The sequence below is a fragment of the Pristiophorus japonicus genome, chromosome 11 (assembly GCF_044704955.1).
Source record: "Pristiophorus japonicus isolate sPriJap1 chromosome 11, sPriJap1.hap1, whole genome shotgun sequence".
Lineage (NCBI taxonomy): Eukaryota > Metazoa > Chordata > Chondrichthyes > Pristiophoridae > Pristiophorus > Pristiophorus japonicus.
This window is the reverse complement of record NC_091987.1, coordinates 180,540,263-180,555,098: the sequence shown is the minus strand read 5'-3', so window position 1 is coordinate 180,555,098 and position 14,836 is coordinate 180,540,263. Positions and strand designations below refer to the sequence as shown.

The window sequence follows — 14,836 nt, the reverse complement described above, 5'->3', positions numbered from 1 at the left end:
CAGAAAAACATGAACCCCAGGATGAACAAGCAATTGGAAAGGTTCACCTCAGTACCCCTTTCCTGCTTTCTCTCCATACCCCTTGATCCCTTTAGCTGTAAGGGCCAAATCTAACTTCCTCTTGAATATATCCAATGAACTGGCATCAACCACACTCTGCAGTAGGGAATTCCAAAGGTTAATAACTCTGAGTGAAGAAGTTTTTCCTCATCTCAGTCCTAAATGGCTTACCCCTTATCCTTAGACTATGTCCCCGGTTCTGGATTTCCTAACATTGGGAACATTCTTCCTGCATCTAACCTGTCCAGTCCCGTCAGAATTTTATGTTTCTATGAGATCTCCTCTCATCCTTCTAAACTCCAGTGAATACAGGCCCAGTTGATCCAGTCTCTCCTCATATGTCAGTCCTGCCATCCCGGGAATCAGTCTGGTGAACCTTCGCTGCACTCCCTCAATAGTAAGAACGTCCTTCTTCAGATTAGGAGACCAAAACTGAACACAATATTCCAGGTGAGGCCTCACCAAAGCCCTGTACAGCTGCAGTAAGGCCTCCCTTCTCCTATACTCAAATCCCCTAGCTATGTCCAATGGAATCAATCAATACTGGACTCCGGGGAAGTGATCTCGATTGGCAAGTGCAAATACTCAAATAAACAAGTTTGTAACATTTTGCCAAACAATTGGGTGCTAATTGCTCCAACTGCGCAACAACAACTTACATTTATATAGAAACATAGAAAATAGGTGCAGGAGTAGGCCATTCGGCCCTTCGAGCCTGCACCGCCATTCAATGAGTTCATGGCTCAACATGCAACTTCAGTACCCCATTCCTGCTTTCTCGCCATACCCCTTGATCCCCCTAGTAGTAAGGACTACATCTAACTCCTTTTTGAATATATTTAGTGAATTGGCCTCAACAACTTTCTGTGGCAGAGAATTCCACAGGATCACCACTCTCTGGGTGAAGAAGTTTCTCCTCATCTCGATCCTAAATGGCTTACCCCTTATCCTTAGACTGTGACCCCTGGTTCTGGACTTCCCCAACATTGGGAACATTCTTCCTGCATCTAACCGGTCTAAACCCGTCAGAATTTTAAACGTTTCTATGATATCCCCTCTCATTCTTCTGAACTCCAGTGAATACAAGCCCAGTTGATCCAGTCTTTCTTGATATGTCAGTCCCGCCATCCCGGGAATCAGTCTGGTGAACCTTCGCTGCATTCCCTCAATAGCAAGAATGTCCTTCCTCAAGTTAGGAGACCAAAACTGTACACAATACTCCAGGTGTGACCTCACCAAGGCCCTGTACAACTGTAGTAACACCTCCCTGCCCCTGTACTCAAATCCCCTCACTATGAAGGCCAACATGCCATTTGCTTTCTGAACCGCCTGCTGTACCTGCATGCCAACCTTCAATGACTGATGTACCATGACACCCAGATCTCGTTGCACCTCCCCTTTTCCTAATCTGTCACCATTCAGATAATAGTCTGTCGCTCTGTTTTTACCACCAAAGTGGATAACCTCACATTTATCCACATTATAATTCATCTGCCATGTATTTGCCCACTCACCTAACCTATCCAAGTCACTCTGCAGCCTCATAGCATCCTCCTCGCAGCTCACACTGCCACCCAACTTAGTGTCATCCGCAAATTTGGAGATACTAGATTTAATCCCTTCGTTTAAATCATTAATGTACAATGTAAACAGCTGGGGCCCCAGCACAGAACCTTTAACAGAACCTATAGCGCCTTTAATGTAGCAAAACGTCCCAAGTTGCTTCCCAAGAGGTTACCAATCAAAATTTGACACTGAAGCACAGAAGGATATATCACGACAGAAGTCCAAAAGTTTGGTCAAAGAGGTAGACTTTAATAAGCTTCTTAAAAAGAGGAGAGAGATGTGGAGCGGTTTAGCAGAGGGAATACCAGAGCTTCGGGCCTAGGCAGCTGAAAGCATGGCTGTCAGTGATGGAGCGATTAAAATCAGGGATACAAAAAAAATACCAGAATTGGGTGGAGTGTAGAGATCTCGAAGGCTTGTAGGACTGGAGGAGTTTACAGAGATAGGGAGGGGCAAAGCCGTGGAAGCATTTGAAAACAAGGATGCGAAGACTAAAATAGAGGTGTTGCCGTACCAGGAGCCAATGTCGATCAGCAAGCACAGGGGTGATGGGTGAACGGGATATGGTGCGGTTAAGATACGGGAAGCAGAGTTTTGGAGGAGCACATATTTATGTAGGGTGGCAGGGGTGCAAATCTGATTGGAGGGAATCAAACATGGAATTGTGGGCATGGACTTGGGAGGCGGCAGATTAGGAAAAGAGGAGGTGCAGTGAGACCTGGGTGTCATGATTCATCACTCATTAAAGGTTGACATGTAGGTACAGCAGGCGGTGAAGAAGGCAAATGGCATGTTGGCCTTCATAGCAAGGGGATTTGAGTACAGGAGCAGAGAAGTCTTACTGCAGTTGTACAGGGCCTTGGTGAGGCCCCACCTGGAATAAAGTGTTCAGTTTTGGTCTCCTAATCTGAGGAAGGACATCCTTGCTATTGAGGAAGTGCAGCGGAAGTTCACCAGACTGATTCCCGGGATGGCAGGACTGACATATGAGGAGAGATTGGATCGACTGGGCCTGTATTCACTGGAGTTTAGAAGGATGAGAGGGGATCTCATAGAAATATATAAAATTCTGACGGGACTGGACAGGTTAGATGCAGGAAGAATGTTCCCGATGTTGGGGAAGTCCAGAACTAGGGAACATAGTCTTAGGATAAGGGGTAAGCCATTTAGGACCGAGATGAGGAGGAACTTCTTCACTCAGAGTTGTTAACCTGTGGAATTCCCTGCCACAGAGAGTTGTTGATGCCAGTTCATTGGATATATTCAAGAGGGAGTTAGATATGGCCCTTGCGGTTAAAGGGATCAAGGGGCATGGAGAGAAAGCAAGAAAGGGGTACTGAAGGAATGATCAGCCATGATCTTATTGAATAGTGGTGCAGGCTCGAAGGGCCGGTTGGCCTACTCCTGCACCTATTTTCTATGTTTCTAGGACTTTAGAGAGGAAAGGAAGGTTGGAGATTGGGGATGTTTGCAAGGACAGAGGGGTCAAGGATAAATAGATAATAGTACCTTGTGGTGTGCTGCTGAGTTAGCTATCTTAGTAGAGTATTGTGTGGAGGGGTCAAGGGAAGGGTGGTGGGGAGGGGAGAAAGAGGATGGGGGGGGGGAAAGAGAGAGAGAGAGAGAGAGAGAGAGAGAGAAGCCAAGATTTGTGCTGCTGATTATGATGCAGTGGCCTTTGCACAAGTAGCAAAATCAGCCTCAGTTGTGATGCTATCCACAGTCCAAGAGCCGATGAGGCCTGCACTTGAAGAGTGTCCAATGTGAAACCATACCCAAGAAAAAGGGAGGGAGGGGAACTGAAAGAAAAAAATACGGATCATGTATTAAGACAAGAACTTACAGACCACAGGATTCAGGCCAGTTCACCTTCATCAATACCAAATCATCGATTTAATCCCAGGATGTTGCAGTCAGTCTTTCTAGGCCGTTGATCCTTCGGACCTAGTTCACCACATTATTGCACCAGTTGGCTCAGTCCCTTGCTGTTGGCTCTGGACGCACATAACTTGTTCCCGGCAGCAATCACTGTTGTTTTGTTTTGTGTTTTGCCAACTCTGGAATTAATTCACACCTACAATAAACACATGTTTCATCCAGAGGGCCTGGGAGCGCAGCCAGACCTGTGCCTCACCTTTCAATCAGATTATGGGTTTCAAAGTTACAGGGCACGCACCTCACCTTAATCTGTTCACCATTCACTGCTGAACTGAGTGCACAACTACAAGGCAGTATGAGTCATTCTGGGGCGAGGGGTTGGGGGGGGGGGGCTGTTAATGGGTTTCTGTTAAGAGAGCACCTCTTGTTCATGAATCCAAGTCCACACCCGTGCAAGCTCGTGGATGAGAAGTTGAAAGTAAGCAGCTTCAATATGGATATAAAAGGAGAGCCCAGATTTTTGATAGCTTATTCTGGCTCCAAACTCTCTTGTCATACTCTACTGTATCGATATGACTATTGTCAGTGCTGCTCTAAACTTTTCTCTCTTGTCCATTATGCCAAATATACCATCCTACATACTCCACGTCTCCTCTACATCCTACGCCCTCACTGTGTTGTAATCAAAATTCATCAGACCCTCTCCTACTTCAACTTGTTCTTTCCCAAGACCTCAAAACTGTGTAACTCCTCACATCCCCCAGTCTTCCCTTCCTACTACAATACTCGGGCTTGTAAAACTGTTTCATCTAATTCTACTTTCTAACGAGCTTAATGTTCTCTCCTTGGTGTTATCTTCTTTCCAACCCGAGTGGTTTCCTGCCCTGCAGGCCTTCGGTTTCTCAACTCGAGAAAAATAAATTTACAGAGCTATTCTCTCACCGCGTGATCAGGGTTTTCTTTTAGAAGCAGTTTGCCGGTCTCTTTCTCTCTCACTCACTCTTACTGGGGTAATGATTCACATGTGACAGGTAGCCTCTCATTGCTCACCCAAGTAATCATTCTTCATGTGCAATGCTGGACAATGACATGGGGAAATGGGGGCGGAAGAGGAGGATAGAAGTCGTCACAGTGAGGAGCAAACCTAATCTCACCTGTCATCAGTACATGCACACTTTCCAAGAGGGTTCTTGGGATAGCAATCGGGAGCAGGAATCCTGGCTGATTGTTCAACCCAGATTCACTCTCAAATCAATGCAATTCACTTCTTGGGAAGAGAAGGATGGGTTCGGGAAGCAGTAAAAACAATCATCTTGTAGAGGGTCTGAATGAATCCATGGGTGCTCAGTAAGAATGGAGAGATTGGAGCCCAAACCAAAATGCAAATTGTGGGGCAGCAATCCGCCAGGGATAGTCGGACTGCAAAATAACACTGTGCAATATGTTTCCATATAAACAGTTCAAGACACGCTATCGGACTCTAGGAGACATAACATACCTCATTCTGTTTTCATCTGTCTAGTCAGGATGGTAAACTGAATGTTGGTTCCATCTAGCCCTTCAATGTTTCGGGTTCATTCCCGTGCCCCTACACTAAAGACCACCGGGCCCACTGCTCCGAGGGTCCCGGAATGAAACTCATCAAACACGCAGTAATGGTTCTTTTAAAAAAAATTACACATTCCTTCTTAAAGCCATTTTATATACTGCAAAGAGATTTACAAGAAATGTTTATCTTAGTTTTTGTTTTAAGTCATCCTACAAAAAGAATACAAGATATAGCACATTGTTCAAGGTTAACGGCGAGTGCACTGGGCATGCCAGATGGCGCACACTTCAGTATAAAGCTGGCCCAGATTCTCAATGTGTAGGCAAATTTACCCTTTCCAACCCAGCTACACTCACCCCTCACTCCATAACAGAGCAGGAGAGGAATCTACACTCACCCCTCACTCCATAGCCTTTTTGTGTTTGTCCTTTAATAATCAATACTACTACAGCAGTTCCAAACTTCCTGTTTGTAAGGAGCCAACACTTACAATGGGGAGTTTTATTTTGTTTTGAGTCGAAGTTGGAAAAGGAATTTGCAAATTATTGAGATGAGGAGTTAGTTTCTACAGAGCGAGAGAAAATGGACACCCGCACATGAACTGACCCCTCGTGAGCCAAGCGATAAGAAATGTACAAGTACAGTTCAATATCCCCAACCATTTCACGTGATCGGATTTAAAAGCACTTAAAAGCTTATCCATGGCACAGATCAGCGTACAATGCAGAGCACTGTCATTACTTCCAATGAAAGAATCTTCTTCATTGCATGTCATTAAATCTCCCAAAAGCTGCAGTGTTTAGTTCCAAAATGTTCAGAACAGGTTGGGAAACTGAGGGTGTAACAGTCGGCCATTGCCCAAACAGCTACCTTCAAGAGCAGAACTACAGATAGGATGTCAGGAAACCAGCTTAACAGACATGGCCGAGACTGTATCACGTGACCAATCTCCCAAAGTAGGGACAACGACTGTCGGGACTGTCACTTTACGACTTGTAATTTGTGAAGAATGAAATTCAGTATCATATATGCACTTATTATATCCAATGATATCTAATCTCAGCCCCACCACCCCACCCCACTCCATCTCAGCCCCATTCACCACACCACACCCGCCCCACCTCAGTCCCACCACCCCACCTCACTCCATCTCAGCTCCACTCACCCCACCCCACTCCATCTCAACCCACTCACCCCACCCCACTCCATCTCAGCCCACTCACCCTACCCCACTCCATCTCAACCCCACTCACCACCCCCCCCCCCACTCCATCTCAGCCCCACTCACCACACCCCACTCCATCTCAACCCACTCACCCCACCCCACTCCATCTCAGCCCACTCACCCTACCCCACTACATCTCAACCCCACTCACCACACCCCACTCCATCTCAGCCCCACTCACCCCGCCTTTTTTTTCATTCTCGGGATGTTGGCATTGCTGGCAAGACCAGCATTTATTGTTGCTAATTGTGATCTGATACAACTGATTGGTGGCATAGCAAGCCAGAGGGCAATTAAAATTCAACCACGTTGTGGGACTGGAGTTACATTAACGCCAGATGGGACAGAAGGGAGGGTTTCCTTCTCTAAAAGGAGATTAGTGAACCAATTGGGTTTTTCTGACTCTCCAATAGCTCCCTGATCATTTTTTCAAAATTTTTAAAAATGGAATTCAAATTCTCAAATTAGAGTGGTGTATTTGAACTCATGCTGTCTGCATTATTAGACCAGGCCTCTGAATTACAACCACTACTCTAGCTCACCTCATTCTACATAGAAACATAAAAAATAAGTGCAGGAGTAGGCCATTCGGCCCTTCGAGCCTGCACCACCATTCGATAAGATCATGGCTGATCATTCCCTCAGTACCCCTTTTCCTGCTTTCGCTCCATACCCCTTGATCCTTTTAGCTGTAAGGGCCATATCTAACTCCCTCTTGAATATATCCAATGAACTGGCATCAACAACTCTCTGCGGCAGGGAAGTCCACAGGTTAACAACTCTCTGAGTGAAGAAGTTTCTCCTCATTTCAGTCCTAAATGGCCTACTCCTTATCCTAAGACTGTGTCCCCTGGTTCCCCAACATTGGGAGCAATCTACCCATATCTAACCTGTCCCGCCCCGTCAGAATCTTGTATATTTCTATGAGATCCCCTCTCATCCTTCTAAACTCTAATGTATAAAGGCCCAGTTGATCCAGTCTCTCCTCATATGTCAGTCCGGCCATCAGTCTGGTGAACCTTCACTGCATTCCCTCAATAGCAAAAATGTCTTCCTCAGATTAAGAAACCAAAATTGAACACAATATTCCAGGTGAGGCCTCACCAAGGCCCTGTACAACTGCAGTAAGACCTCCCTGCTCCTATATTCAAATCCCCTAGCTATGAAGGCCAACATATCATTTGCCTTCTTTACCGCCTGCTGTACCTGTATGCCAACTTTCAATGACTGATGAACCATGATACCCAGGTCTCATTGCACCTCCTCTTTTCCTAATCTGCCACCATTCAGATAATATTCTGTCTTTGCATTTTTGCCCCCCAAAGTGGATAACCTCACATTTATCCACATTATACTGCATCTGCCATGCATTTGCCCACTCGCCTAACCTGTCCAAGTCACCCTGCAGCCTCCTAGCGTCCCCCTCACAGCTCACACTGCCACCCAGTTTAGTGTCATCTGCAAACTTGGAGATATTACACTCAATTCCTTCATCTAAATTATTGATATATATTGTAAAGAGCTGGGGTCCCAGCCTGAGCCCTGCGGCACTCCACTAGTCACTGCCTGCCATTCTGAAAAGGACCAGTTTATCCCAACTCTCTGCTTCCTGTCTGCCAACCAGTTCTCTATCCATGTCAGTACATTACCCCCAATATCATGTGCTTTGATTTTGCACACCAATCTCTTGTGTGGGACCTTGTCAAAAGCCTTTTGAAAGTCCAAATACGCCCCATCCACTGGTTCTCCCTTGTCCACTCTACTAGTTACATCCTCAAAAAATTCCAGAAGATCTGTCAAGCATGATTTCCCTTTCATAAATCCATCCTGTCATGGCCTTCCAAATGCGCGGCTATTTCATCCTTAATAATTGATTCCAACATTTTCCCCACCACTGATGTCAGGCTAACCGGTCTATAATTACCCGCTTTCTCTCTCCCTCCCTTTTTAAAAAGTGGTGTTACATTAGCTACCCTCCAGTCCATAGAAACTGATCCAGAGTCGATAGACTGTTGGAAAATGATCACCAATGCATCCACTATTTTTAGGGCCAATTCCTTAAGTACTTTGGGATGCAGACTATCGGGCCCCAGGGATTTATCAACTTTCAATCCCATCAATTTCTCTAACACAATTACCCCATCTCAGCCCATACACTTTTCAAAAGATTCTCCCTCACTTCCTCTTTCAAGTTCCCCCTGCATCATTCCTCAAGAGGGGATGAGGTTCACACCTGTTCTCAGGTTTCTGTCCATGTCATGGGCCACCAAAACATGCCAAGGGCAGCACAGGGGAACACACATGGTGCATAAGCATATGATAACTTTTGGGAAAATCCTGCCCTCCTCCCAAATAACTCATTGGACATTGCGAATTTGCCTTTACACCGTAACTCCTTACTATTCTTACTTATCTTATGTTCTATTTTCAGTTTTAAAATCAGCAATACAAATAAATAGGGAAGTGGGAGGTGTGGGGGAGGCAGGGAGGTGTGATTCATCCCTTCACTCACCGATGTTTGGGAGCCTGGTATCTGCAGGTTGCTTTCAAGGTCAAGACCAGTGACCAAGATGCAGTTCACAGCATCACACAGCAGCAGTCCTGCAAAACACAAGTTAACCATGTCATACCAAAATACACAGCCTTTCCCCTCACACTGTATGACAACAGTCAGCTGGGCCAACAGTTGGGGTGCTACACTAGGCCTCAGAAACCCTGGTTGAGTTGGGGGAGGACAGTAATAAAAATGTCAGACTCATCGGCAATGCCCCAACTCTGGAGTCGCCTGGTCAACCTCAACATCTGGAATCACGTGAGGAATGGCCTCTTGAGCAAGGTATTGGAGGGCTGTCAGCAGCTGAAGAACTGTACCCTAGCCCAAGTCGACACCTTTCGGTGAGGAGGGGAGGAAAGGATAGAAAATTGAGAGAAAAATAAAGGGAGGGAAAACGGCAATACATTCCTTCAGAAACGATCAAGTACACTTGCAGAACTAGGTCGATCCGTAGAGGCTTCAACTTTCCTTTATTATGGAGCAGATATTTCTTTTCATCTTCTGTGCCAAAGAAATACAGGCTGTCATCTGCCTTTTCAGGCTCAAGAGCACATGTTGTCCACCGCTGCAGCCTCACAACCTTCAGAAACTCCTCTACCTCTGTCACTTGGCTGTGTTTGCTCCATTTCTTCTTCTTGTTCTTGTTGCACTGTCTGTGATGCGGTTTTAGCGTCCAGTCACCTCGAATGAGATAAGCTAACTCATCATAGACCAGCGGTTGAACTGTGTGTTTTGTGGTATTTATGGGTCAGGTCCACACTACACTGTGGTGCACGAGTGGAATTTAGTATAACACAGACACCACTACTGCACAATCTCCAGCAAGTGCCCTGATACAGATTCCCTTCCTAGATTACTTGACTTGGTGTGGCTACGGTTATCACACACCATCGGACTTCAGACTCTGATCTCCTAGCTCAGTGTCTAACGTCAAAGTGGCCAAGTGATCACCGCTTTATATAAAATCCATCAATAACATATTAGACATAATTAAAGATGTGCGTTAGCGATTGTTGGGACTGCGAGCCTGATTAACACTTGGGTTTTCTCTTAAGGGGAAAATAAAACTTTTTTGGGCTGAAGCAAATTTTATGCTCAACAATGTGAGGATGAACATTGGTAAATGAACATATTCACCCCATACACACACAGACATACGCACTCACTTACATGCGCACACACGCTTACAATCAGGCAGTGTCCATTGCACAGCAATCAGGAGCAGGAACTCAGTGTCTGATTTTCTTTCTCAAACCCAGGAAGCCGAAGCCAACTGGTAATGCTTCTTCCTGGCTTCTTCCTAACTCAGCACACTTTCGTGTCTGCAGAGCTCAGCCCGACGCAAGGCAATGCTTTTACCAACTGAGCCACAGGGGCACGATCTCAGTCCATGTGCATTGCAAAGCAGGAGATGGAACATACAAGAGCAGGAGTGGTCCAGTGTGTAAAATTCTCAACCTGGAGTTCAAATCCTTGCGTGGCCTCACCTCTCCCAATCTCTAACCTCCTAGGGACCTATAACCAACTCTCCAAGAACTCGGCTTTCCTCCAATTTTGGCCTCTGTATCAGCTGTGGCTCAGTGGGTAACACGCTCGCCTCGGAGTCAGAAGATGTGGGTTCAAGTCCCACTTCAGGGACTTCAGCACATAAATTTAGGCTGACACTCCAGTTCAGTGCTGAGGGAGTTCTGCACTGTCGGAGGTGCCATCATTCAGATGAGATGTTAAACCGAGGCCCCGTCTCCTCTCTCAGATGGATGTGAAAGATCATATGGCACTATTTTGAAGAAGAGTATCCTTGGTCTCTTGGCCAATATTTATCGCTCAATCAACGTAACAGAAAAAACAGATTATCTGGTCATTATCACATTGCTGTTGTGGGAGTTTTCTATGTGCAACTTGGCTGCTGCGTTCCCACATTGCAACAGTGACTACACTTCAAAAGTTCTTCATTGGCTGTAAAGTGCTTTGAGACATCCGGTGGTTGTGAAAGGTGCTATATAAATGCAAGTCTTTCTTTCTTTCTCTTCCACATCACCAAATCCTTTGTCCCACCATCGGTGGCTGTGTCTTCAGCTGCCTGGGCCCTAAGCTCTAGAATTCCCTCCCTAAACCTCTCCGCCTCTCCCTCCTCTTTTAAGACACTCCTTATCGCCTACCACTATGTGGCTCAGTGTCAAATGTTGTCTGATAACACTCCTGGGAAATGCCTTTGGATATTTTACTATGTTAAAGGTGCTATATAAATGCAAGTCGTTGTTGTTTTCTTGGGTACAATTTTAGAGGTCAACTTATCTATGGATCACTTGATAGGTGCGTATACACAGCAGGATTGCAAGATCAATGGTGTGACATCACAATATCTCAATTACACACTCTAAAATAACCAGCTGGAACAGCTTTATCACAGACAGTGGTCTGAATTGGAGCTGAAAACAGAGCTCCATCATCCTGCGGAAAAGCATAAAATAAACTGTTAGAGAAAGGGACAATACCGCCAATTGAGAATTTTAGCCAAAAGATTTGGCATAAGTTAAAAGGGTATGGGGAAAATGGGAGTAAGTGGATCGCTCTTTCAGAGCATAGAGGTGCCGTGCCCAAATGGTTTCCTTCTGTACTGTAAAATTGAACAACTACAAAGTGAGATTTCCCATTTTATATTCACACCAACCAACAATCAACAGAAGGACTTTTAACCCCATGGTCTCCTTTTTTTTTCTTACCAAAATAATTAATTTCTTTGAATTTAGAAAATGTCTGTAGTTTATTTGAGCTTAAAGGGAACAGTCAATACCAACACTTAAACACAGGCTCTCCAGGTTCCTGTGGCACATCAACACTAACACATAGCACTTCATTTGTAACATTTCAGGGCAGTATTGAGGGGATGTTAACTGTCAGAGGTGCAGCATTTCAGGAGCGATGTTTAAACGAGGCCTTGCTCGCCCTCCTAGGTAGACAGAAAAGATCCCATGGTACTATTCGAAGAAGAGCAAGGCAGTATAGGTTGAGCCTCTCTTTTCTGATCCGGTATTCCTTTATCTGGCAACCTCCCTTGTCCAGCATCATTCCCGGGGGAGGAGGAGGGGGGCCATGTGCAGAACGCAGCCGGGTCGTTAACAGCAGCGTTGTCAATAGTACCCGGTAAGGTACCCACTCCGTGTCTGCTCGACCCGGCGCTCAGAGCCATACTGAGCTGGCGCTTCGGAGCTGCTCATTCACAGCCAGGGCGGGGGAGTGGGGGATTTAAAGAGGCATTGCTTAAAATAATAAACCAAACCTCAACTCAACCCCTCCACCTTCAATAAATAAATCTACTTCGCTTCGATACCAATCCATAAACATAACTCCTACTCCGTGTAGAAATCATTATTAAATTATTATTTTCTGATTCATTTCCCCCCCCGCCCACATCATGGGTGGATCCTTGTTGCTCAGGTCCAGCGAGCATGCCGAACGGAACAACGTGCTGGCACTGGACAATATTTATCCCCCAACCATCACCACAAAAATGGATTATCATTGAGATTTGTGAGACGTTGCTGTGTACAATTTTCCAACACAGCAGTGACTAAACTTCTAAAGTAAAGTGGCTGTCAAATGGTACAGGACATCCTGAAGATGATATATAAATACAAGTTCATTGTTTCTTCCCCGGCCATGCCAATTGATTTTATTCCCTTTAAGCTCAAATAATAACCAGACATTTTCTAAATTCAAAAAAATTAATTATTTTGGTAAGAAAAAAAAGAGACCATGGGGTTAAAAGTCCTTCTGTTGATTGTTGGTTGGTGTGAATATAAAATGGGAAATCTCACTTTGTAGTTGTTCAATTTTACAGTACAGAAGGAAACCATTTGGGCACGGCACCTCTATGCTCTGAAAGAGCGATCCACTTACTCCCATTTTCCCCATACCCTTTTAACTTATGCCAAATCTTTTGGCTAAAATTCTCAATTGGCAGTATTGTCCCTTTCTATCCACCACAGCCCTGCCCCCTCCCCAGATTTCTGCTCATCTCTCCAGCGCAGTCTACACAGACACAAGCTAGAAATTAACTATAGGGTCGTATAGATGGGGACTGACCCTGCAACTAAGCATCATAGTTTGTTTTAAATTGAACTCTCTTGCATTTTGATGCAGTTAAACAGCAAAAACCACCCTTCAACATGCTGATACTGAGAGAAAAGAAAAATCGAATGGAAGCACCAAATCTTTTCGAAAGAAGTAAAAGAAAAAGCCTTTGGGATTGATGAGGGGTGTCGGCAGGAGTTGTACGACTGTGGCAGAAGATCCCAACCATTGATGGGTTGTGTTCAGTCTGTGCTTCACGCCACATTTCTGGCTATTACGGAATGAAAGAAATAGCTTGCCTTAAAACAGCGACCTCCGCCAACATGCGACGTTCCAAAGCGCTTCACAGCCAATTGGGTACTTTTGAAGTGTGCTCACTTTTGTAATGTAGGGGCATCCAATTTATACACCGCAAGCTCCCACAAATGAGATAATAACCAGATAACCTGTCTTTGGTGGTGGTGATGATTGAGGAATAAATATTGGCCAGGGAGCTGGGAGAATTGTGCTACTGGATCTTTTACGTTCACTTGAGAGGGCAGATGAACATGCCATCTGAAGGCCGGCACTTCAGACAGTGCAACACTCCCCTAGTGCTGCATTGATGAGTGAAGGATAAGAAAAGACCATTTTGGTCCATCGCAGCTCATTCCTCTGATATCCCAACTCTCCCATCAGATCATCCAGCTGCATTTTAAACAGCTGTTTCTGCCTCCACTGCCTCATTTGGCAGATTGTTCCAAACATTTCTCACTTTTTGAGTAAGGTGTACCCCCAGATATCTGCTTTAAATTTACTTCTCAGTTTTAAGGTTCCGCCATCTGCCCATCCATCCTAGTCACCGGCCCAGTGTACTCTTGTTTCACATCCTGAGCCAATGAAAAAAAAAATTTAAATAAAGAAACAAGATTTAAACAAGATTCAAGTGGATCATTCAGGGAGAACATACCTTTAGTAGTTTAAGCAGAAATGACTCAACAAAAAGTAGTGGAACGCTTTTAAATGAATGCCAGGGTGCGCTAACTCCAGGTACCATCAGCTACATGATTAACAAGGGCAACTTGTCACAACTGGTATTGGACCCATCAGTGATGCAACAAACTTTAAAATTATGAAAGGTTTTGAAAGAGTGGATACAATGAGAGTGTTTCCACTTATGTGAAGAGCATAACTAGAGGCCATCAATATAAGATAGTCACCAAGAAATCCAATAGGGAATTCAGAAGAAAATTCTTTACTCAAAGAGTGGTGAGAATGTGGAACTCACTCCCACAGGGAGTGGTTAAAGTGAATAGTATTGATGCTAAGGGAAGCTAGACATGTATATGAGGGAGAAGGGAATAGAGGGTTATGCTGATAGATTTAGATGAGGAAAGATGGGAGGAGGTTCGATTGGAGCATAAATGCCGGCATGGACTGGTTGAGCTGAATATCCTATGTAAAACCACTGTCGACTTAAGAACACCATCAAAGTTCACCTTTGCCAACCACATAGTCACGGTGATGGAATTCGTTGGAAGAAGTGAAAAAATAAACAAGCTAATACCATTTTTAAAAAGTTACAGTAGCAGTGTGCTACCACAACCAGCCGCACAACCGGCGTGGAGGCCCTGACCTGCGTGAGAACACCAGCGGCAGGTCAGGGCCATAAAAGCAGCAGTGTGCAGGCCTCAGGAGCAGCGTGAAGGTCCCAGGAGACTACTTCAAGGAGCAGCGCGAGTTGGTGCAGGAGAGCGACGGCAGCAAAGTGTGGCGTCATCAAGATCCAGGTCAGTGATTGGAGCGTGGGCAGATACAGCAGGAGCGGCGAGGTCGGGGTGAAGGAGCGGCGAGAGACTGTAGAAGGATGTGATCGGGGCCCAGGGGAGGCGCAGTTCGGGGCCAGGGGCCCAGGGGCAGCATGGGCCAGCCCACACTGCAATATGTGTGC

The 14,836-nt window shown here is 45.3% G+C and overlaps 1 protein-coding gene across 9 annotated transcripts in view; it reads right to left on the bottom strand.

Moving 5' to 3' along the window:
- The window catches only part of pknox2 (pbx/knotted 1 homeobox 2), a 479,643-nt gene that overhangs the window by 205,772 nt on the left and 259,035 nt on the right, over nucleotides 1–14,836 (bottom strand). For 6 of the 9 annotated variants that reach the window (XM_070894339.1, XM_070894329.1, XM_070894331.1 and 3 more), the window contains one exon: nucleotides 8,791–8,879. The exons of the other annotated variants lie outside the window; for them this stretch is intronic. Coding sequence is in view for 3 of the 6 variants with exons in the window: in XM_070894329.1 (XP_070750430.1) it covers nucleotides 8,791–8,879 (89 nt within the window). In the remaining 3 variants the exon portion in view is untranslated. The remainder of the gene's footprint in view (nucleotides 1–8,790; nucleotides 8,880–14,836) is intronic. 9 annotated transcript variants of the gene reach the window in all.